This window comes from Pelophylax lessonae, assembly GCF_965119305.1.
Source record: "Pelophylax lessonae genome assembly, chromosome: 1".
NCBI classification, from domain to species: domain Eukaryota; kingdom Metazoa; phylum Chordata; class Amphibia; order Anura; family Ranidae; genus Pelophylax; species Pelophylax lessonae.
This window is the reverse complement of record NC_138768.1, coordinates 218245279-218269563: the sequence shown is the minus strand read 5'-3', so window position 1 is coordinate 218269563 and position 24285 is coordinate 218245279. Positions and strand designations below refer to the sequence as shown.

Sequence of the window (24285 nt, the reverse complement as noted above, 5' to 3'; positions counted from 1 at the left end):
AGGGTGGGGGGACGTCTTCACCGGTTTCTGGATCCAGGGCTTTCCAGAATCCCGGATAAAGGGGTTCGCAAGGTCATATGGTCGGGATACAAGATCGAGTTTCGATCACTTCCACCGGTGCGATTCTTCCCTTCCAATAGTCGACATCCCCGGGTCGCTTAAAAGCTTTGCGGGGGACAGCTTGATACAACAAGCAGTGGTAGTTCCCATTCCTTGGAGGAGTTCTAGTTGAACTTGTTCACAATGCCCAGGAAAAAGGGCTAGGTGCATCCAATTCTGGTCTTGGAAGAGATGGAGTCCATCCATACAGTGGTGGCCTCCCTGCATCAGGGGGATTTCCTGGCGTCCATAGACATTTAGGATGCCTATCCTTATATCCCCATCTTTGCAGGACATCAGCGTTTTCGTTGCTTTTCCCGAAGATCATCCCTGGTTCCCACCAGGAGACTGAACTATCTGGGCCTAATTTTGGATACATCCTTGGCAAGAGTGTTTCTCCATGCAGAGAAACTCCAGAAGATTCAGTCAATCTTGCTGTCCGTCAACTGGCTGGGATTGATGGTCGCCTCCTTAAAGGCAGTACCGTTTGCCCAGTCTCATACCCGAATTCTCCAAAGAGGAGATTCTTCTCATATGGAATCGGAATCCCGATTCCCTGGACAATCGGATCCGATTGAGTGAGCGGACCAGGGAGGCTCTGGTCTGGTGGCTTCGGTCTCCGATGCTCAGCCAGGGGAAGTCATTTCTTCTGATAAAATCCAGGTTACCGATAAATGTGTTGGAACTGAGAGCGATCAGACTTTGTTTGATTTACTGGACCGAGCAGCTCCAGGGCAGCCCGGTTCGGATCCAATCGGACTATGCCACGGTCATGACTTAGGTCGATCACCAAGGGGCACCAAGAGTGCCCTGGCGGCCATAGAAGTGGCCAACATTCTTATTGGGGGAACAGTTGTTCCAGTTCTCTCCGCGATATTTATCACGGGGGTGGACAGGCAGATTATTTCAGCCGTCAGATTCTGGATCAAGAGGAATAGTCTCTTCATCCAGAGGTATTTCACCAGCTGTCCCTTCATTGGGGCACCCCGTATATGGATCTGTTGGTAGGTTGGCTCAACAGGGCTCGCACCCGCGATCCTCTAGCGGACGCAGCAGACGCGCTGAACGGCCTGTAAAGGCAGTATCAGCTACTATTTCTCCGCAGGATAGAGGTGGAGGGAACTCCAGTTATCCTGGAAATTCCGAGCTGGCCTCGTCAAGCCGGGTACGCCGACTTGGACAGGCTAGTCGCGGACGCTCCTTGGAGACTTCCTCTCAGGGAGGATCTGCGGTCTCAAGGACCGATCTTCCATCGTGCTTTACAGTCGCTGGTTTTAATGGCCTGGCTATTGAGACCCAGGTACTGAAGGACAGAGGGTTGTCGGCCTCAGTTATTCCTACTCGAATTAAAGCAAGGAAAGCGACTTCCAGCAAAGTCTATTATCGCACATGGAAGACTTATATCGCGTGGTGTGAATCTTTGGAATTTCCCCTAAGTACCTATTTGGTGACCCGAATTTTGGCTTTTTTGCAAAAGGGGGTTGAGCAGAAACTATCCTTGAGCACTATCAAGGGTCAGGTTTCAGCATTAGCAATCTTCTTTCAGAAGCCTTGGGCTACTCATTCCTTGGTGTCCAGGGGGTGCGGCACTTGGCTCCGCCAGTGCGCGCGCCCTTACCGCCCTGGGATCTTAATTTGGTGTTTGTCGGTTCTTCAGAAACCTCCCTTTGAAAATATCAGGGAGATTCCCTTGCTTACATTATCCCAGAAGGTGGCCTTCTTGGTGGCTATCACTTCTGCACGCAGGGTGTCAGAACTGGCTGCATTATCATGCCATTCCCCATATCTAGTGGTTCATAGGGATAAGGTAGTTCTTCATCCGAAGCCATCCTTTCTTCCTAAGGTGGTTTCAGATTTTCATCTGAATGAAGATATTGTGCTACCTTCCTTGTGTCCTAAGCCCAATCATCCTCAGGAATATGCGTTGCATTCCTTGGATGTGGTTCGGGCAATCAGGGTATACCTGAAGACTACGGAATCGTTCCATAAGACGGATTCACGTTTTGTGATCACGGATGGCCCCAGAAAGGGGTTGCCTGCATCTGCCGCGACTATCTCCAAATGGATTAGACAGACGGTGGTACAGGCTTATTCTATTAAGGGTCGGAATCCTCCGTTCCCTGTTAAGGCGCACTCCACTCGAGCGCTCAGTACTTCCTGGGCCTACCGCCATCAGGCGTCAGTGGTCCAGGTGTGCAAGGCGGCTACCTGGTCGTCGGTTCATACCTTTACAAAATTTTATAAAGTTGATGTGATGGCATCGGCGGATGCCTCATTTGGCCGCAAGGTTTTGCAGGCCGCAATTTGAGGAGACCGGTGGTCTACCTCGAGGGTTTTTTTCCGTTGGAATTTCAGTTGAGTCTCATCGTGTGATTGATGAGCCTTTAAAACTTCTAGTTGGCACCGGTTGGGCCTTCTAGATTGGATTTTGATTTCCATTTTCCCACCCCTCATTTGTGGCACTGCTTTGGGACGTCCCGAGTTGATATTAATCAAGGAGGACTGTGTCTGTCAATGAGCGACAGAGAAAAATGGATTTTTGTAAAATCTTACCGTAAAATCCTTTTCTCTTAAGCTCATTGACAGACGTAGTACCCGCCCCTCTGTTTTTGAGTTGGGTTGGGTTAAATTCTCTAAACACTGCTTTGTGACATAACTGATTTGCTGTAGAAGGAAGTGAGAGGATATACCCTCTGGGACTGCCCCTAGGGTGTGGCCAGAACGTTTTCTTTCCTGTCTAGTCCTACTCCTGTAGAGGGCAGTATAACCCGAGTTGATATTAATCAAGGAGGACTGCGTCTGTCAATGAGCTTAAGAGAAAAGGATTTTAAGGTAAGATTTTACAAAAATCCATTTTTTTTACAGATCCTCAGAGTTCTTTGCCATGAGGTGCCATGTTGAACTTCCAGTATGAGAGAGTGAGAGCAATAACATCAAATTTAACACACCTGCTCCCCTGAGACCTTGTAACACTAACGAGTCACATGACACCGGGGAGGGAAAATGACTAAATGGGCTCAATTTGGACATTTTCACTTAGGGGTGTTTTCACTTTTGTTGCCAGCGGTTTAGACATTAATGGCTATGTGCTGAGTTATTTTGGGGGGACAGCAAATTTACACTGTTATACAAGCTGTACACTCACTACTTTACATTGTAGCAAAGTGTCATTTCTTCAATGTTGTTACATGAAAAGAGATCATAAAATATTTACAAAAATGTGAGGGGTGTACTCACTTTTGTGAGATAATGTATATATAATATACAGTGCTCTGCATGAATGAGTACACCTCTTTTGAAAAGTAATTTTTTGGGTTCAGATCAGGAGACCTACTTGGCCGCTGAATCACTTTCACCCTGTTCTTCTTCAGAAATGCAACAGTGGCCTTACATGTGTGTTTTGGATCATTGTCATGTTAGAAAAGTGCACGACGACCAAGGGCACGAAGTGATGGTAGCATCAATATAAATCAGTACATCTAAAAATTCATGATATTATCAAGAAAAAACAGCTTCCAACACCAGAAGCACTCATGCAACCCCACAGAAGGACACTGCCATCACCATGTTTCACTGTAGGCACCATGCATTTTTCTTTCTACTCCTCGCCTTTGCGACGCCATACAGTTTTGAAGCCATTCTAAAAACCTTTATCTTGGTCTCATCACTCCGGAGTACTGAGTCCCAGCAGTCTCTTCTTTTTCAGCATGGGCCCTGTCAGGTTCTAGGTCGGATTTTTTGTGCGTGGGCTTTAGGAGAGGCTTCCTTTGTGGACCACACTCATGCATGCCATTCCTCTGCAGTGTACGCCATATTGTGTCGGGAAACAATCTACCCAGTTTGGCTTTCTACTTGGTTGCAGTTCCATCTTTGTTAAATTTTTGTATCGTTTTTGCTACAGTATTCTGACTGATAAGTAAAGCTTTGCTGATCTTCTTGTAGCCTTCACCTTTCTTGTGTAAATAATTTTTCTCTTTCCTACATTGACGGACACAGCTCCAGATCTTCTTGACTCCAGATGCTGCCCCCTACAGGAGTAGGACACTAGGTGAAAACAAAACTTGACTACACCAATAGGGCAGTCCCAGGGGGTATACTCCCACTTCCTGCTATAGGACTTTAGTTTTTTCTGCCTAGGCAAGAGTAAGGTCCTAGTTCCCTGCTGGGATCTGCAGTCCTGGCGTTTTTTTTTTTTAATGGAATTTATTCTTTTATTATTTTCTGTTCCTGTGAGAACTACAATCAACTGCCAGACTGGGCGACACACTGGATATCCTAGATCCTTACATTCTTCCCAGTCTGGCCAGCGAGAGTTACCCAACTATTAGCTTTGGGCTAGGTTGGCCACGACATAGCCCCACTGGACGGGGGCTGGCCGGCGAGTGAAACACCTCGCGAGGCCGCATAGCCCTGGTCACAATAATGGTCATGGCTAGAGTCGCAGCGTACCTCTGGCCCGCAGCACCCCCATTTCTAGATGGTACGGTGGACTGTCAGGAGTGCTGCCTGCTCGGTTCCCTGGTGTGGTGAGTAGTATCCCCCCTCTCCTCTGGGGAAATACTGGGGTGGACCCTTTCTGTGTCCTTCCCTCATTGTTCCCCCCCCCCTCACTAGCGGGGTTCCCCTGTGCTGGTCATCCTCACCTACCCTCTCCCCCCTTAGTCCCTGTGAGGGCCCCCCTCCGGTGGATTACAAGTACCTGGAGGGCCGCTCTGGGTCCTGGGTGCTGCGCTGCCATTTTGTTGTGGATGGCTGTATACAGCCTCGGCGGCCATGTTTGTGTATTCTGGTGGCCATATTATTGGAGTTTCCCATTGAAGTCAATGTGGTGGCCATTTTCTTGTAGCCTGTGGAGTGGTGATGCGGCGGGAGACCGTTTGTTTGTTTATTTGGTGTTTCTATGGAAGAGATCATTAAAGGTCTTATGGGAGGTAAGAGTACTTTGCTTCCACAGGTTGCCAAGAGCAAAGAGTCGTAAAAGAGATCCTTTCTTCACGGCTCACAAAAGGCCCTTTCGTCATGCGGGCTTGCAGGACAAGGGACAAAAATCCACCTGTCTCTTCGCGGGGGGTTCCAAGAGGCCCTGGGCTAGTAAGTCAAAAGTGGAATCCACTAGCCCTCCTCTGCCCGAAGGGGTGCTCTCATCCGTATCTGGGTGGGGGGACGTCTTCGCTTCTTTCCAAACCCATGGACCGCTCTCATTCAAGACCAATGGATCCATGATTTGATTCGGTCCGGTTACAAGATCGAGTTTTGATCCTTGCCTCCAGGCAAGGTTCTTTGCTTCCAACTTGCGCATGTCCTCGGATTGGCTGCAGGGCCTTTACGGGGTGGTGCAGGATCTGCTGTCACAGGGTGTAATTGTTGTGGTTCCAGAGTTGTAAAGTTTTCAGGGATTTTATTCAAATCTGTTTACTGTTCCCAGGAAGCAAGGCAAGGTCTGTCCCATCTTGGATCTCAAGGCCCTGAATCACTTTGTGAGGGTTTAGAGATTTCGGATGGAGTCCATTGGCACGGTGGTGGCATCCCTTCATCAAGGGGATTTTCTGGCCTCTCTCGATATCAAGGACGCTTGCCTTCATATCCCAATATATGTAGGGCATCAGCGTTTTCTTCATTTTCCCGTGGGAGAGGAACATTATCAGTTCGAGGTGTTACCCTTTGGTCTCGCCTCAGCTCCTCGGATGTTCACAAAAGTGTTGGCCCCAGTGTTAGCTTTGCTCAGGCAGAGGGGGATCACAGTACTGGGGTACCTGGACGATCTACTTCTGAGAACAGAGTCTTCATCTGTCTTAACAGACAATCTGGATATCACTGTGCAAACTCTGCAGGAGTTCAGTGGACCCTGCATTTTCAGAAATTAGCTCTGACTCTATCCACCCACCTGTACTACCTGGGCCTGACTTTGGATCCTGCCTCAGCCAGGGTGTTTCTTTTGGAGGCAAAACTGCTGAAGTTGTAGCATGCGATTCGGCTCCTGTTGTCCAACGGAGACGGTCGTCTTTCAGGACTTGCATGCAAGTGCTGGGCTTGATGGTCTCCACCTTCGAGGCAGTTTTGTTTGCTCAGTTTCATACCAGGCCTCTGCAAAAGGAGATTCTTGCCTAATGGGACAAGAACCCTCTATCTCTCGACAATCTGATTCTGTTGAGCCGGGGTGCAAGGGGATCCTTGATTTAGTGGCTCCTTCCCCCTTGCGCTTCAACAAGGAAAGTCCTTTCTCCCCCCTGTACTGGACAGTGGTTACCACGGACGCCAGCCTGTCCGGATGGAGAGGTATCTTGAGCACGGAGTCGGCTCAAGGGATTTGGACTCCGGAAGAGTCCAGTCTGCCGATCAATATCCTGGAGATTCGGGTGATCAGGCTTTGCCTGTCTCTGTGGATGGATCGCTCAGGGGGTTCGCCACTTGGCTCCTCTGGCAAGGTCTCTGGTACCTCCGTGGGACCTTAATTTGGTACTGTTGGTTTTTCAAAGACCGCCTTTTGAAAATATTCATGAACTTCCTCTGCTTACTCTGTCACAGAAGGTAGCTTTTATGGTGGTTATTACTTCTGCACGCAGGGTGTCGGAACTGGCTGCGTTGTTCTGTCGGTCACCTTACCTGGTGGTTCACAGGGACAAAGTTGTGCTATGTCCCTGTCAGTCATTCCTTCCAAAGGTCGCCTCGGGTTTCCACTTGAATGAAGACATTGTGTTGCCTTCTTTGTGCCCTAAGCCGACACATCCTAATGAAATTGCTTTGCATTCCCTGGATGTGGTTCGGGCAATCAGGGTGTACCTGGAGGTGACTGAGTCGATTCAAAAATCTTTGTTTGTCCACATGGATGAATCTCGTAAGAGGCAGGCCGCATCTGCTGCGATCTTTTTGGATTTTGGATTTGCAGATGGATCAGGCAGACGGTGGTTCAGGCCTATTCCATTAAGGGTCAGGCTCCTCCTTTCCCTTTTAGGGCGCATTCTCCACGGCGCTTAGTGCCTCCTGGGCCTTCCGTCCATCAAGCGTCAGTGGTTCAGGTGTGCAAGGTAGCCCCATGGTTGTCTGTGCATACATTCACCAAGTTTAACAAGGTGGATGTACTCGCATCTGCGGATGCTGCGTTTGGCTGCAAAGTTTTGCAGGCTGCTGTTGCAGTGGTTCTTGCCTTTTGAGGGTGTATTCTTTCTGGTTGGTGAGCTCCAGTTGTTCCTGGTTGAGCTCCTGGTTTACCTGGTTGGTTATGTTTAGCCCTTTTTGGGAATTATGTGCATTGCTGTGTTTTTCCCACCCCTCATGATGACACTGCTTTGGGACGTCCCAAGGGTCAAAGAAGATATGGAGCTGTGTCCACCAATAAATGAAATAGAAAACTGGATTTTTGTCTTACCGTACACTTTTCTTTCCGTTCACTGACTGACACAGCTCTTCTAGACCATTGGGCTTTATGCTGCTCTCTCTTCAGGAGTAGGACTAGGAGGAAACCTTTTTGGTTTCACCCCTGAGGCAGCCCCAGAGGGTATACCATCACTTCATTTTATAGAACTTCTGTTTTTTCTGCCTAGTCAGGAGTAAGGACCTGGCTCTCTGCTGCAATCTGCTGTCCTGGCATTTTTTCCTTTTTAAATGGAATTATTTACTTTTTCTTTATTATTTTTGTTCCTGTGTGAACTACAATCAACTGGTTCCTGTGTGAACTACATTCAACAGCCGGACTGGGCGACGCGCTGAATAACCTAGATCCTGCAGTCACAATCAGAGTCGCATGTACCTCAGGCCGCAGCACCCCCATTCTAAGATGGTGCGGTGGACTGCTCAGAGTAGCGCCCGCCTGGTGCCAGGGTGTGGTGAGTAGTGTCCCCCCTCCTTTCTTATGGAATTGCAGGGGTGGTCGCGGGCCCTCCCTGGAGATGGTAGGCCCCCTCCTGTGCCCTCCCTCCCCTCCTGGTGGCCTGGGAAGTGGCTGGTATCTTGAGGTGGGCAGAAGTCTGTTCCGGCCTTCTTTCGAGACTGCTACGCAGAATCGAGGTAGAAGGGATTCCAGACTTGCTGGTGCCACCAGACTGGCCTCGCCGGTCTTGGTAGGTAGGCATGGTAAGGTTGGTAGCAAACGTCCCTTGGAAACTTCCTCTCAGGGAAGATCTGTCTCAGGAACCAATCTTCCATCCTGCTTTATATTGGCTAGCTTTAACGGCCTGGGTATTGAAAGCCAGGGGCTGAAGGACAGAGAGCTGTCGGAGTCGGTGATTCCTACGCTGGAACCTACCCAGGAAGGTTTCCCATTGCTATCATATGGTGGCCATGTTTTTGAAGCCTATGGAGCGGTGAATTGGTGGTGGGCCTCTAGCGGCAGTTCCTGTGCTTCCTCTTTCTGTTTGATTGCCACACGGCGTGCAGCCTGGCTCTGCATCAGAGGAGGGGGTGGGGAGTCACTGTGGGTGTTAAACGGCTCCCCCTTTCTGCTATAGGTATTTGGTGCGCTGGAACTTGTGGTGCCACTGGGGTAGCAGTGGGGGGGAATTTTTAACAGCAGTTTTTACACTTTTAGCTGACGGTCCCCAGGTGAACCACAGAGTCCCTGGAGCACGTGTCCCCACCTGACCCCCCTCTGGGGGGCCCTGGTCTCAGTCCGCCTTATCTGCTATGATGGTGGTCCTGCAGTCACCGGTGTCCAAAGTAGATATGGCCCTCCAAAATAGGACAAGCAAAAAGTGTCCTCCACCTTCACCTGCATCCTCTGTCACTGTTGATTTGGCCTACTGGGTCTGCGTCCACGCACCCTGAGTGCTCTAATAGTGAGGATGATTCCTCTTTCACTACAGCCGTGCATGAAAAGTGCTAGTGGATGCGCTAATTGTATCTGTGTGGGAAACTTTGAAATTGGAGGACTACTGCTGCGTCGGCTGCGCCAGTACAATTTAGTACCTGCAGAGCCTCCACAGTGGCAAAGGTGTTTCCCTGTCCCACCTATTTCGACAATATTGTCACGAGTCAGTGGGGTTCCCCCGAAACGCACTGTCGGTCCCTAAACGTTTCGCTAGAAGGTATCCTTTTTAAAAGTCCCTGTTAAAGAAACTGACGGTACTACCTGTGGTGGCAGATTTCCAGGTTGAATAAAACCACCCTTCTCCTGGTGGAGGACTCTCTGTCCTTAACGCCTTTAAGGCTCCAGGCAGCCGCTCCTGGGCGAATCGCCGTACATGTACGGCGCACGCTCTCGGGAGTCTTGGGGGCGAGCGCACCACCGTTCTCCCGCCCCCCTGCTCGTCAGCGGGGAAGCCGTTGCGTGTGTCAGGCGGCTCCGATTGCCGCCTGACACTCTCGATCATTCCCCGCTGAGAGAAAAGGATGGTCGGCTGTTGTAACCGACCGTCCTCCCTGGGATGATCACAGAGCCCATGTGATCCTGCTATATAGGATCACATGTCTCTATGGTCATCTCAGAAGCCACACCCCCCCACAGTTAGAATCACTCCCCTAGATCATCCACAGGGTTAACCCCTTTCCTGCCAATGGCATTATTACAGTAACCGTGCATATTTTTAGCCTTGGTTACTGTAGTAATGTCACTGGTACCCCCAAAAGTGTTAAAAAATCAGTTAGGGGTCCGATCTGTCCGCCGCAATGTCGCAGTCCCGCAAAAAATCGCAGATCACCGCCATTACTAGTAAAAAAAAAACAATAAAAATGACATAAATCTTTCTCGTAGTTAGTAGACGCGATAACTTTTGTGCAAACCAATCAAAATACGCTTATTGCGTTTTTTTTTTTTTTTTTTTTTACCAAAAATATGTAGCGGAAAACAAATTGGCCTAAAATGTTAAAAAATTTAGATTTTTTAATTTTTTTTTTTGGGAATGTCATAGCAGAATGTGAAAAATATATATTTTTTTTTTTTTCAAATTTGTCACTCTTTTTTTGTTTATAGTGCAAAAAATAAAAATCACACAGGTGGTCAAATACCACCAAAAGAAAGCTCTATTTGTGGGAAAAAAAGGACATAAATTTAGTTTGGGTACAGCGTCACACGCCAGTGCAATTGTCAGTTAAATTAACGCAGTGCCGAATCACAAAATAGGGCCTGGTCAGGAAGGGGGTAAAATCTTCCAGGGCTGAAGTGGTTAAGAACCCTTTTGACAAGAGAGCTGAATCTCTGGTCTAATACCTTCTTACCAAGGCCGGTTCCGTTGCCGGTTTTTGCCATAACCTTGCTTTCCCAGACCTTAACGGAATGGGCTAATCTTCTGCACCAGGATTTGGAAGGGGGACAACCTCCTCCTGACCTGGCAGAGCTGGCGTTCCAGTTGGTCCAGGGGATGCAGTATATCTGTGATGCCTTTTTGGATGCGGCCCCCTTAGCTTGCAGGGTGTCCATGAAACGGTGACCCTTCGCCGCATGATATAGCTGAAATACTGGTCTGCGGAGCAGGCTTCCTAAAAGGTACTGACCTCCCCTTTGTAGGAGAGCACCTGTTTGGAGCTTCCATGAGGAGATCATTAAGGGTCTTGCAGGGGGTAAGAGTACTCGGCTTCCACAGACTACCAGAAGCAAAGAGCCTCTTCACAAACGCGGCCCTTTCTTCTCAGCCCATGTCTTGGGCACGGATTGTGCTCAGGGGGTTTGGACTCTGAAGGAGTCCAGCCTGCCGATCTACTTCCTGGAAATTCGGACGATCAGGCTTTGCCTGACCCAATGGACGGTTCGTCTGCAGGGGTGCCCGGTAAGAATTTATTCGAACAATGCCCCGGCCGTGGCATATGTCAATCATCAAGGGGGCACAAAAAGTATCCTAGCAGCCTGGGAAGTAGCCGGCATTCTAAGGTGGGCAGAACGGTTCGTTCCAGCCATCTCTGCTGTACTTATTCCAGGGGTAGAAAATTGGCAGGAGGATAACCTCAGTCAGCAGACGTTGGATCAGGGAGAATAGTCTCTCCAGCAGGAGGTGTTTCATCGAGTGTGTCTCCAGTGTGGGACTCCCGTTGTGGACTTGTTGGCCTCTTGCCTCAACAGGAAGGTGCAGAGGTTCAAAAAAATGGTTCCTGTTCCTTTAAAGCATGTTATACAGCACAATGCTTGTGCTGTGTAATTTGGCCCCTTCTATCACCTGAAATACCGGATGATCCTGCCTGGTTATGCCTTCCCCCTGTAAACTGACTAAGGTTTATCATGGCTGCTGAGCCCTGACACCATGGTCAGTTTATGTGCCTCTATTACCCGTAGCTTCCCTGTCGTCCTCTGTCCTCCTCCTCCTCCCCCCTTCCTCCCTGCCTGTCTGCTCTGTCAGTGCCCACCCCCTCCCTTCCTGCTGCTGAAATTACATTTATTCTTTCAAATAATCCCGTGGCAGCTGTCAGATCGGGAAGGAAGAGAAGCGGCCGTTCACGTGCGCGCCGATTGGAGCTCTGAAATCCGGTATAGAAAGCATTTTTTTTTAATAAAGTCAGGAGCACATAGCATTGCAAGACACAGAGGATTATGTAAAGATGTCACAGTGGGTTAACAACTACTTTAAGTGTAAATCTGCGGACCAGACTTCTGAAAAAAAAAAAAAAAATGCTCTGACTGATTTACTTTTTTATGGCGACCGTCTGTTTGGGGCTACCCTGGATGACATCATTAAGAGGGGGGAAGAGTACTTTTCCGCAAAAGTCCGGGAAAGGAAAAGAACCTTGCAGAGGTGGCCCCTCTTTCTCGGCTCACAGGAAGTTTTTTCATCCCTTGGGTCCACTGATAAGAGCTCAAAACCTTTCAAGTGGCCCTGGTCTGGCAAGCCGAGAGAGGGATTCTCTAGACCTGTGGACAAGGCTCCTTGCTGCAGCATGAAGGTGCGCCTTCACCTGTGCCTGGGGTGGGGGGATGGCTTTGCTGGTTTCTGGGCCCATGGACCTCCTTGGTAAATGACAAGTGGGTCCACGAAGTGATACTGTCTGGTTACAAGATAGTTTTGTCCTTGCCCTCCGGAAAGGTTCTTCCCTTCCAATGTGCGTCTGTCCCCGGACCAATTGTAAGCTCTTTGGGGCTTCTTCAGGGTGTGATTGTCTAAGGGTTTCAGGGTTTTTATTCAAATCTGTTCATGGTCCCAAAGAAGGAGGGCACACTTTCACTAAATTTTACAAAGTGAATGTGTTGGCATCTACGGATGCTTCCTTTGGCTGTAAGGTTTTGCAGGCTGCTGTTCAGGGAATTTGTCTGCTCTTTGGGGGTGTATTGTTCAGGTTGGGCTCCAGTTGTTTTTTTGTTGAGCTCCTGTTTACTTGGTTGGCTATTGTGTTTAGCCTTGGGATTTTTTGTTGTCCCATCCCTCATGTTTTGGAACTGCTTGGGGACGTCCCTATGGTTCTGAATACTGGAGAGCTGTGTCCATCAATGATCGAAAGTGAAAATGGGATTTTTGGCTTACCGTAAAATCAATTTCTCTGAGTTCATTGACGGACACAGAACCTACCCCTCCATGGAGTTGTAATACTTCTGGCACTGCTTGTTACAAAACTAAAGGCCCATAGCAGAGAGGTGGAGTATACCACCTAAGACTGCCCATAGGCATAGCCAAGTGTTTTTTTTTTTTTTTCTTCCTAGTGTCCTACTGCTATAGGGGGCAATATAACCCTGGGATTATGAATACTAGAGCTGTGTCCGTCAATGAACTCAGAGAAATACATTTTACGGTAAGTCAAAAATCCAATTTTTATAAAAATACATTTTGGAAGTACAATAAAATGTTTTCCAAAATCATTTAACAAAATCTGTAAGATTTGCAAACACATGAAGTTAGTAAGCTGGTATTTGTTTTTATAAGTGGCTATAGAACTTTGGGGGGTTCTGCATCTAGTGCACTCTCAGGGTCGTGGTGGCAAAATAGCAGAAATGCTGCCATCTTCTTTCCACCTCTACCACCTAAAAGTGCTGTTGCCTAGACGGAGGCCACAATTAATCAGGAATTCTGGCTACAGAGCCTTAATGTAGCAGGTCAGGCACATTATTAAGCAGAAAGAAATGCTACAGATTAAATAGTCATTTAAATGTTTGTTTCTATTTTTTGGCTGCATTTTATATGATTACCACTAGATGGTGCCATTTTATAGCATATAATGTAGACTATATATTCACAGTTGGTAAACATCTCCCTTTATTTTTGCAAAAAGGATTCAAAGCTTGGCTTATATTCAAAGATATGCAGTAAAATGTAAAGAGAACGCATTTTTTAAATGGTAAAGATTTTAACTATAGAGAGATCTTATCCATCTACAGACATCCTGTCCGTTACATCTGGTTCAACTCCCAAACTCTGATCACTGCAAACATTCCTGATGAGAAGAACCCTCGAGGAGCCAGTATTATGGATGATGATCTTACTGCTCATAGAAGGTAAGACTACAACCTAACAAATATGGCGGTGGCAAGCATACTAGTTTGCAAACAAACATTGTGGCTATCGCAGCTAATTCTTTTTTACTTTTATTTTTCCTGCCAGCTTTCACAAAGAAGTGATTTATGCAGCTTTTATACACTAGTAACTTCCGTTGGCTAATCTCCCCTGTGTTGTATAAATGCAGAAACGGCTCTGAGCTTTTCCGGGTTCAGAGCTGTAAATCTCTGGCTGTTGCGACAAAGGAAACATCAGATCAAGCACAGATAACAATAATATTGAGTAATTTTTTTTTTAAAGTGTAAAAAATTCAAGTATTTAACCACTTAAGCCCCGGAAGATTTTACCCCCTTCCTGACCAGGGGGTATTTTGCGATTCGGCACTGCGTGACTTTAACAGACAATTGCGCGGTCATCCGACGCTGTATCTAAACGAATTTGGCGTCCTTTTTTTTCCCATATACAGAGCTTTCTTTTGGTGGTATTTGATCACCTGTGCGATTTTTTTGATCACGCGCTATAAACAAAAAAAGAGCGTAAATTTTGCAAAAATAGCAATATTTTTCACATTTTTTTATATGAAATTCCCCCCCAAAAAAAAGTAAAAATCAAAATTTTTTAACATTTTCGGCCAATTTGTTTTATGCTACCTATGTTTGGTAAAAAAAATTGCAAAAAGCGTATTTTGATTGGTTTGCGCAAAAATTATCGCGTTTACTAACAAAGGGAAAGATTTCTGTTGTTTTTTTTTTAACGCGTAATGGCGGCGATCTGCGATTTTTTTTTTGCGGTACTGCGACATTGCGGCAGACAGATCGGACCCTTAACTGACATTTTTGACACTTTTGGGGTTACCAGTGACATTTCTACAGTAATCAGTGCTATACATATGCACTGTTACTGTAAAAATACACTGGCAGTGAAGGGGTTAACTTTTTTTTTGAAAGGGAGGGGCTATGTGTGTCCCTAGGGGCATGCTTTCTACTGTGATTGGCTGTGGCTTCAGATGTATGAAGAGTGATCAACGGTTCTACACAGTAGAACCGTATGATCATCCTTCATACACAGGGGAGAATGACAGGCAGCTTGTTTACACAAGCCGCCTGACTTTCTCCCTCTCCCCCGCCGATCGCAGAGTGACCGGCGGACATCGGGTCCGCCGGTCACACGCGCGGGGGGGTCCGTGACCACGTTGGAGCGCGCCTCCGGGGGCGCGCACTCGCTCCCTAGACCCTCACAAGCTAGTGACGTAGCCCTACGTCACTTTGCCTGTGAGGGGCTGACTGCCGACGTAGATCGGCGTTAGGCAGTCGGCAAGTGGTTAAAAGTTAAAAAAAAACTTTTTTTATTTGTTTAACCACTTCTGGACTGGAAGGTTTTCCCCCTTAATGACCAGGCCATTTTTTGCGATACGGCACTGCGTTACTTTAACTGACAATTGCGCAGTCGTGCGACGCTGTACCCTAATAAAATTGATGTCCTTTTTCCCTACAAATTTTTCTTTTATTGGTATTTGATCACCTTTGCGATTTTTATATTTTGCGCTATAAACAAAAAAAAAGAGCAACAATTTTGAAAAAAAAAAATATTTTTTACTTTCTACTATATAACATTCCCAATTAAAAAAAAAAATTAAAATCACATTTTTTTTATCATTTTAGGCCAATTTGTATTCTGCTACATATTTTTGGTAAAAATAAAATCCCAATAAGTGTATATTGATTGGTTTGCGCAAAAGTTATTGCGTCTACAAACTAAGAAAAAGATTTTATGTAATTTTTATTTATTTTATTTTTCTTTATTAGTAATGGCGGCGATCAGCAATTTTTATTGTGACTGCGACATTGCAGCGGACAGATCGGACACCTAACTGACATTTTTGACACTTTTGGGGGGACCAGTGACATTACTACAGTGATCAGTGATAAAAATATGCACTGTTAGTGTACTAATGACACTGGCAGGAAAGGGGTTAACATCAGGGACGATCAAAGGGTTAAATGTGTCCCTAGGGAGTGCTCTCTAACTGTGGGGGAGGGGGGATGTATTTACTGACTGAGCACAGGAACCTGTGTTCCTAAATAAGACCTCTGTTATATCTCCAGGGAGAGCAATCGCGGGTGACCCCCGGCAATCGCGGCTGCCGGGCCCATTGATTGGCTCCCCCTGTGGCGAATGGGCGCACGCAGTTACGTAGTTTCGCAGGACAGAGCCCACCTGCCGCAGTATATGTACTGCTGGCGGTCGGCAAGTGGTTAAAACAGCCCTCCATATCTATGTACCCGCACACACAGATGCAAATGTTGTATGCGCATGTGTGCAAAAACAACTATTTGAAATATCCTAGGCCATCATTTTGGATCAACCTGAAATTAATGATGCTTTTAAAGCATTGTCTATGGAGGTGGCATGGCTTGGCAGGTCATGTGAGCAGACGTGCCCAACATCAGCTCAGTGTAAGATTCTGGTACCTCCGGTACCCTTAATCACCACCTTCTCTGTAATGCGTCCCACCTTTCTCTTCAGGTGGTACGCATATACCTTTAAGAACGATGATGTCACTGCTGAGCGCCGCAGAGCGGCTATTTCAACCGCCGGCGGTCTCACTCACATTGTTCGTTCAACCTGCCTTGTTATCCACATGCTTTCAAGCCTGTCTCTCGATCGGAACCTCCAGCTATTCCCTTTACCTGGAGCAGACCGGAACCTCGCTACTGATCCCTGTATCTCGCTACCGGATCATTCCTTATCTACTGGACCTCTCTAAACTACTAACATTACAAGTGATAAGTACCCCGCAGGGGAACCCTCCATAACCTTATTGCACTATCTACCTATGCACATTAAGGACTGTTACTACCTATCCATACTATCCTATCATCTGCACTGTTACATAGATTGCCAGCTCTTGAGCCTACTACCATCTATCATCTGCACTGCTGCATAGATTGCTAGCTCTCCTGTCTACTACTATCTATCCTTGCACCGGGTTAGTCTATCCTGTATTTGTCATCTGCTGTCCTCACCACCTGTTAGCATACTCGATACTAACCTATCTGCATTCCTAAATACCATCTTGAACTCTCCTATACAAACCTATCAAGTGATTACCATCCTTGTCACTGTTCACACCTGTCCCTTCAGCACATCACCTTCATACTATCATATACATCCTATCACTCCAGGAACATCTCATTGAGTGTGTATATATCTGTATGTTGAAGCTGACAGGCCCACGGTGATGAGTCCTGGAGAGTTGGATCTGGTATTCAACACATCTCTACATGACTACTGAGTGGAGATTTTGCAGCTGCAAATCCAGCCTATACTAAAAACGCAGGAGCGTTACACTCAGATGGAATCCTGACATTATTCCTACGGTGAGACACAGAACTTGGCTACACCCCGGAGCCACGGCTCCTAGTGCAGGGATATCTGCTCGGGCATCTCAACCTGCTTTACAAAGCTCCACTGAGATAACCAGGAAGAAGGACAACAGTGTACCAACCGAGTGGCCGGCCTAATACGGCAGTGCCCCGCTGCCACTGCACTCCCTGAAAGACCACCAAAAGGCAGCAGCAGCCAAGTTAGGGAGATTTGCTCATACTCCCAACAAAGGCAACCCCCTACAGAAATCCTCTCTTTCTCCTCAAGCATCTGCAACTAGACAGTCTCCCTCACCAGGGCCATCCTGTATGGAACAGCCTGCACTTCTCAAAATGCCTACCTCTCCTATGGTCACAGTGAATACTCCCCTGCCACCATTACATGCAGTCACAAAGAGTCCTGAAACAGAATCTAGGGAGCCCACGCTGCAAGAGATCCTAACAGTCGTGCACACCTATGGATCTTCTTTTACACACTTTTATATGGAAATTAAAAGCATGAAAGAAGATGTACTTCACTTAAGGCATGACATACAAAAGATCAGGGAGAGGGCCACAGCTCTGAAAGGCAGAGTTAGCATGGTTGAGGATGAACTACCTCCACTAGCACAAGATGTCCATGCACTTTCTGGTAAAGCTTCTGACAATGTGGCCAGGGTCGAGGACATGGAATATAGACTCAGGTGCAGTAACCTTCACATAAGTAAGCATGCCTGAAAAAGCAGAGGGTAAGAACCCTGTTGATTTTATCGAGCACTGGCTAGCAGAAACGTTTGGAAAGGATAACCATACACTATTCTTCTCTGTGGTGAGAGCCCATAGAGTGTTGCCCCACTCTCCACCACCAAGGGGCCCAGCAGGCGATTTTTGCTGAAACTTCTGCACTACAAAGACTTGGATATTTTTCTACATCTGGCCAGATAGAAACCCAATTTGGGTTCAGGGCTCCAGATTTCAATAGATCTGGACATTTTAGCTGCAGTTTAAAGCAGAGGGCAAAGTTTACAGAAGTTAAAAATGTCTGCATGCCATCCCAGTGGTATGTGTCAACAAAATATTACTGTGCTTGTATTCAAAAAATAAATAGTGATTGGAAGTTGCACCACTAAAGAGATATTCATCACAATAAAAACAATAGTCATAAAATGTTTTGCGCGATCCAAACAATACAGTGCATCAAAACATCACATTCACATGACACAGAGTCCAGAAATACAGGCATACCCCGTTTTAAGTACACTCACTTTACGTACACTCGCGAGTACGGACACAGCCTGGATAGCTTGGCATGGCACTACTCCCGGTTTTTAACATTGCGTCTATTGGAAATTTTGGTCAGCTTGACATGGCACTGCTCCCAAACCACAAGTGACAGGGATACCAAACTTAGGGAGCACTGAGAGGGGACGCAGGACTACAACATATCCTATTTGTGGCCGGCCAGCTTGCCTAGGTAATCTACCATGTCATAGTCCTGGATCCCATTAACATGCTCCCCAAACTTGGTGTCCTTATCACTTATGGTTTGGGAGCAATGCCATATCAAGCTGACCATGATTTCCTATGGAGCTAGTGTATTTACATGCATTGAGAAGTGAAAAAAGGTATTGCTTCACTTTAAGTACATTTTCATTTTACATACATGCTCTGGTCCCATTGTGTACTTAAAAGTGGGGTATGCCTGTAGTGATGTAGGGAAATGGTCCTCCTTTCCAACGTAAAATCCCTCCACCTGGTAAATTCACCGCCACTACATATGTGGATGTCCTCGTACCAGTGAGTATTGACGACCTATCACGGGAGATCAACTAGGCTAGTGTGTTTCCACTGATTTTGTTCCAACATAAAAATGAAAGGGACCATCTAAGATTTCCCACAAACTTGACAGCACTCCAAATGCCTCTGACCATCATAGCCATTGGTGTGAACCCAATAAAGAGAGAAGCACTGATAGTGTAAAACCTCTTATGAGTATTCTTCATTAAAGATAGACATTGCACTTATATGGTTCACGCTTCAAATGGGAATATAAACAAATCCACTAGATATGGCAACTGCTATCACTTCCGGGTAGTTGCTATGACAAGGATATGTAACTCTGCCTGACCAGTTTCGTCACAACAGGACTTCTTCCGGGGCATGAGCATCACATCCTGTCATGGCTTTATATATCCATTTCAAATGACCAAGCCTTGCTTTCACCTCACAGGTCGTGTGGCTCAGCAAGGCAATTCACACCTCATTTTCAGTAGGTACCAAGCCTCGTTTTCAACCCAGACATGTTTAACACCTCCATTCCCTCAGGAGACAACAGAAATAAAGATATCCCCAGCAGGATAAAATATAGAGTTCTGGAGACTTAAAATCTCCCGCATATAATCTGAGGCTTTCAGCCTGGGAGGCGAAAAACCAGGCCCAGTCATTAACACTTTATACAAAAGGTTGTCAGCTGTACACCAAATAATAAAACAATAATTAAATGATACATACATAATTATAAAAAAAAAAAAATTAAAATATAAAATAAACACTATACGTTAGAAAATGTATTTAAAATATATGAAGCAGGCTTTATGAATTATCTATAAAACAGGTAACATCCCAGTCAACATTTAACCCATAGGGGATGTAACTTTTAAGTAGGAAAATCCACTTAGTCTCAATATTGGATAGTTCTTCCATTCTTCCACCCTTAGAATCCCTCTCCAGTGGGGAACATAATGGTCTATTCCCATAAAGAGGGTCCCAGCTGGTTCTCCATTATGTACACGATCATAGTGTCGTGACACTGTACCCCTTTTGGATGTTAGCAATATGCTCGCTAAGTCTAACATTAAGTGAATGGGTGGTGCGGCCCACATATTGCAACCCACATGGGCACTGGAGTAAGTACACCACATGTGTGGTGCTACATATGATAAAAGGTCTCACTGTGCCTGACCAAAATCTTGGCTAACCGTTTGGCGTCTTTTATTGCATCTTATGTTCATAAGGATCAGGTGGGATTCATCCCGGGCGACGGGCCTGACCAGATTCGTCGAGCCATTGATGTTATTTCCCTGCTCAGATCTAAATGGGATGGGGCTCGGCGCAGGAGGGTTTCATCCTATCCATTGATCTGCAGAAGGCTTTCAACACAGTTTCCTGGCCGTACATGTTTCGAGTCCTGGAGACCTGGGGGTTTGGTCCACAGTTCCTCACTATTCTGTGTACTTTGTACTCTTCCCCACGGACTCAGGTCCGTCTCCAGGGCCATTTTTCTGCACCTATCCCTATTGGGAGGGGCACCAGACAGGGCTGTCCCTTGTCTCTTCTAATCTTCGCGATCGCTATTGAAACTCTGGCAGTGGCAATTAGGTTGGACCCAGATATTCAGGGGGTGCGCTGCGGGGATCAGGAACATAAATGCTCTTTGTTTGCAGACAACCTTTTGCTGTTCCTAACTTGCCCTACGACTACAATCTCCAAGGTGTTTAGATTGTTGAAAGATTTTGGTAGAGCACCGGGTCTGGAGGTTAATGTTGCGAAGTCTATGGCGCTAAATATCTCTGTTCCTGAGGAGGTGGTGGACCGCCTTAGGGACTATTTCTCTTTTTCTTGGAATCCTGTAAGTATCCCATATTTGGGTATTCACCTGACAGCACATATAGACTCCTTGTATGAACATAATTACCCACCTCTCATCCGAAAGTTGGTCGCTTCATAATTTGTCCTGGCTGAGGAGACTTCACTCAGGAAAAATTACTCTTCTTCCACGGATCCTATATTTTTTTAGGTCCCTGCCAGTCCTGGTGCCTCGTGCAGTGCTCCGCAGTCTTCAGGCAAAAAATCATAAAATATATGTGCGGCAGGGGGAGTCACAGGTTTAGGAAACAGATTTTGCTTTATCCAAAGGCTCAAGGGGGATTGGGGTTGCCCGATTTATTTAGGTAATTTCAAGCAGCCCAAATCACACAATTATCGATAGTTTACTCACGTTATGTTAAACCAGATTGGGTATACAAGGAGAGAATGGCGACTCCAGGCTATACTTTGGATTACCTTTTGTGGTGCCCCCCCGAAGCATAGACCTCCCATCTTGGCACCTACTCTGTCATTTTCGGTAGGGCTCTGGGATAAATTGCGTACTAGCGGCCAGTTGGTACCCTCTTTTAAACCACAAGCTCATTTATTCAATAACCCAGACTTCCCTCCAGGGCAGGATGTTGGAGCGTTTAGGTGGTGGCTGAATAAGGTTTTATATAGGATCGGACATGTTCTTACCCACAGAGGGCCTTTCACTCTCAGGCATTGTAGGGAGGTTCTCGAGATGCCAAACACAGAACACTTTCATTTTTTGCAAATTTCGCATTACCTTCACTCCCTTTGGCCGTTTAAACCTGATCACTACCAAGTAACCTCCTATGAAAAATGGTGTACACAAGATGCGGAGGCGGAGGGTATCTCTCTGATTTATGGGCTGTTACTGGGTCCTCCTGTTAGGTTCCCCTATATGGGGGACTGGGACATGAACCTAGGTGAAGTTAGACGCCGAGTTCTGGCACACAAACTTCCTGAGATCATATAGGGGTGTTATCAATGTTGCCCTGGTGAAAGCTAATTTAAAAGTACTCACCTATTGGTACTTGGTACCGACTAGGTTAGCTAAAATGTATCCCTCAGTGTCGCCCCTGTGTTTCTGAGATTGCCAGATAGCGGGGTCGATGTGCCATATCTGGTGGGAATGCCCTAGGATCCGGGGTTTCTAGAATGGCATCTTCGCCCTGATTCAGAGGGTGACAGGCCGTTCATTCCCCCGGACTCCGTGGATGGCTCTTCTCATCGCCCCGATCCCTGGCTTACCTAAGCATTTACAATGTTTGATTTTCTTTATTTTCCTGGGTGCTAAGATGACAGTGGCTAAATCCTGGAAGCAGCCCACCGTGTCTCTGACACAGGCAAAGAAGAAAATTGCATGGATTATGATACATGAGAACATTGTGGGTATCTTAAGAGACACAGTTCACATGTTTCGACAAACATGGGAGCCCTGGGCTGCTTATATGCAGGTCTCCCTAGATGGTTAGTTCTATTGTTCCCGTCAGAGTGAGGGAACACTCTTGTCTCTCCGTCTTCAAGTTGGACCATATTCTATTTTTTTTTTTTCTTCTCCGCGCTAGTCTGATTCTTTCACCCTTATTCTTTCTCTTTCCATTTTTTTCTTCTTTATCCCTTTTTTCCTCTTCTGTCCCTGGTCTTTGGGATAAGGGATTGCGCCGGGGACTAGCAAGTTTGTAGCGTTTATTATGTATTGCTGACCCACGGAGTAATCTTTGTTGTGTAAGCTATGTTTATGATTCCTCAGTCTACAGGCTTTTTGGGCCTGCTATTATATACTGTGTCGTCTTCGATACTTAGAGCTGGGGTCAGAAATTCTGATGTTTGTCTTTGACTTCTGTTTTATTGGCCAGACCCTTTTTGTCGGATCTGGTTCTGATAATTGTACTGATTGTTATTTCGATGAAAAATCTTTAATAAAAATTTAAGGTAAAAAAAAAAGGTCTCACTGTGTATATTTTCGAAGTGATGGTAGAGGAGAATTCTGAAATTTTTTTTTTGCTGACATTTTCCACACTTGTGGTAACCAATAAGATTATGAAAAAAAGAGGGTCTAACAGGGGAATCAAGGATATTCTGTACTACTTTATTCTTAAGGGAGGCACACCCCTTTAAACTAATTGAAGTTTAGATGGAAGCAAAGGGCCAAGGACCCTATCGTTTTCTAGGATATGACAATGTTTCTGCATTATACGTTTGATCACACGATGTTGGGTCGAATAAGTGGTAATCAGAGAGAGGCCAAAAGTGCTAGCACTCCTCAGGTTTATCCCTCAACAAAAATCTTCTATCATCCCTTCAGACCTCTCTACATGCAGAATTAAGAGGAATATGGTCATAGAATTGATCTTTCGGAACGCCATTTAGCCACGACTGATGGTGGAAGCTATCCTTTGAAATAAATGCATTCCGGCCTGTGAACTTAACCACTTAAGGACCAAGCCTATTTCTGACACATGTTGTTTACAAGTTAAAATCAGTATTTCTCTATCGTCCATTGACACTCAGCCTCATCTTCATGAGCTGCATGGGTTATGCTGCTACCCTCAGGAGTAGTCTAGGTAGTACATTAGTACCAAGTTTTACATATACACGCCCACGGGGCTGTCCCTCAAGACATAGCTCTCAAACACAGCCCAGCACATCAGTTTGTTTCTGCCTAGAGAAGGAGTAGGACCTAGGTTTCCTGTTGGGACTACGGTCTCAGTTTTTTGTATTTTCTGTCATTTCTCTTTGCTCGCTAGCTAGTGTTCAGGGAAGAATTTCCTGGTGATCTACAAGCAATGATGCAGGCTGGGGCTTTGCACTGGATAATCTAGATCCTTATGGTCCCCCCAGCCTGGCCTACGAGCGTGAGCAGGTTATAGTCCCACACTAGGCCTAGACACGACGGTGCCCCTTTCCCAGATGGGGACGAGCCTGTGAGCGGATGCCTCGCCGGGACGCGAATACCTGGAACGCCCTGAGTCACAGTGTACCCCTCGGCTGGCAGCACCCCCACTTCGGGTGGGAGGCAGTCTGCCCAGAGCGGAGCCCACCTGGTCCATGGTATAGTGAGTAAATGTACCCCCTTGCCCCTGCTGGCCTTGGGTGGATGTGGGCCTTCTCCTGGGGATAATGGGAATTGTGCCTCCTGAAAGATCCCCCTGGCCTGCCCGGTGCCCATTCTGTGTGTCTTACCCCCTTCCCTGTCCCTGTGGGGGGTATGTGTATGGGGCACCTGGCGCCCTGGGGGGTAGGGGGTGGCCTTTCACTTCCTGTGCTCTGTTTCCTGCTGATGGCAAGGTAATTTCCTTTCTTTCTGCATGCTGCTGAAACAATCAGGAGGATGCTTTATCTGAGGTGATACGGAGCTGGGGTCCCTGCTGGCATGTCCCTGCATGCTCTGCTGTTAATTTAGTTAAAAGGGGGATCTCTGCAGACCGCTGTGATCGGTGGTGGGAACCGTGATCGACGCTTCTTAAATCGACAGTACTCCATTTTTTGCAACTGGCAATATGGTGTCCCAAACTGTGAATTCACCCTCAGACACGCTCTGTGTGACTCCCGGACAGTCCAGATTGCAGTCGCTGGCCGCGATTTTAGCAGCTCTGAAAGCCTGGCGACAAAAGTTGATTTAGTCATGAAAAAGGTTGATAGCCGAAAACGGCCGCTGCCTTCTCCGTCTAAGGAGGTTTTCTCTGATTCAGAGAAGGATGTGGTTGCCCCGGATGCTCCCCTTCCTGAGGGGTCTCTGTCCTCGCAGTCAGATGGTGAAGAGGACCTGTCCTCTTCAGCCGCAGCGCGGGAACAGGCTTTAGTGGATGCCCTGATTATTTCAGTACGGGTCACTTCAAAAGTGGCTGATGAGCCCACGCCGG

At 46.7% G+C, this 24285-nt stretch overlaps 1 protein-coding gene across 2 annotated transcripts in view; it reads left to right on the top strand.

Moving 5' to 3' along the window:
• FBXW8 (F-box and WD repeat domain containing 8) overlaps window positions 1-24285 on the top strand; it is a 315006-nt gene that overhangs the window by 265408 nt on the left and 25313 nt on the right. For both annotated transcript variants that reach the window (XM_082252220.1, XM_082252219.1), the window contains one exon: window positions 13325-13441. In XM_082252220.1, coding sequence (XP_082108346.1) covers window positions 13325-13441 — 117 coding nt within the window. The remainder of the gene's footprint in view (window positions 1-13324; window positions 13442-24285) is intronic.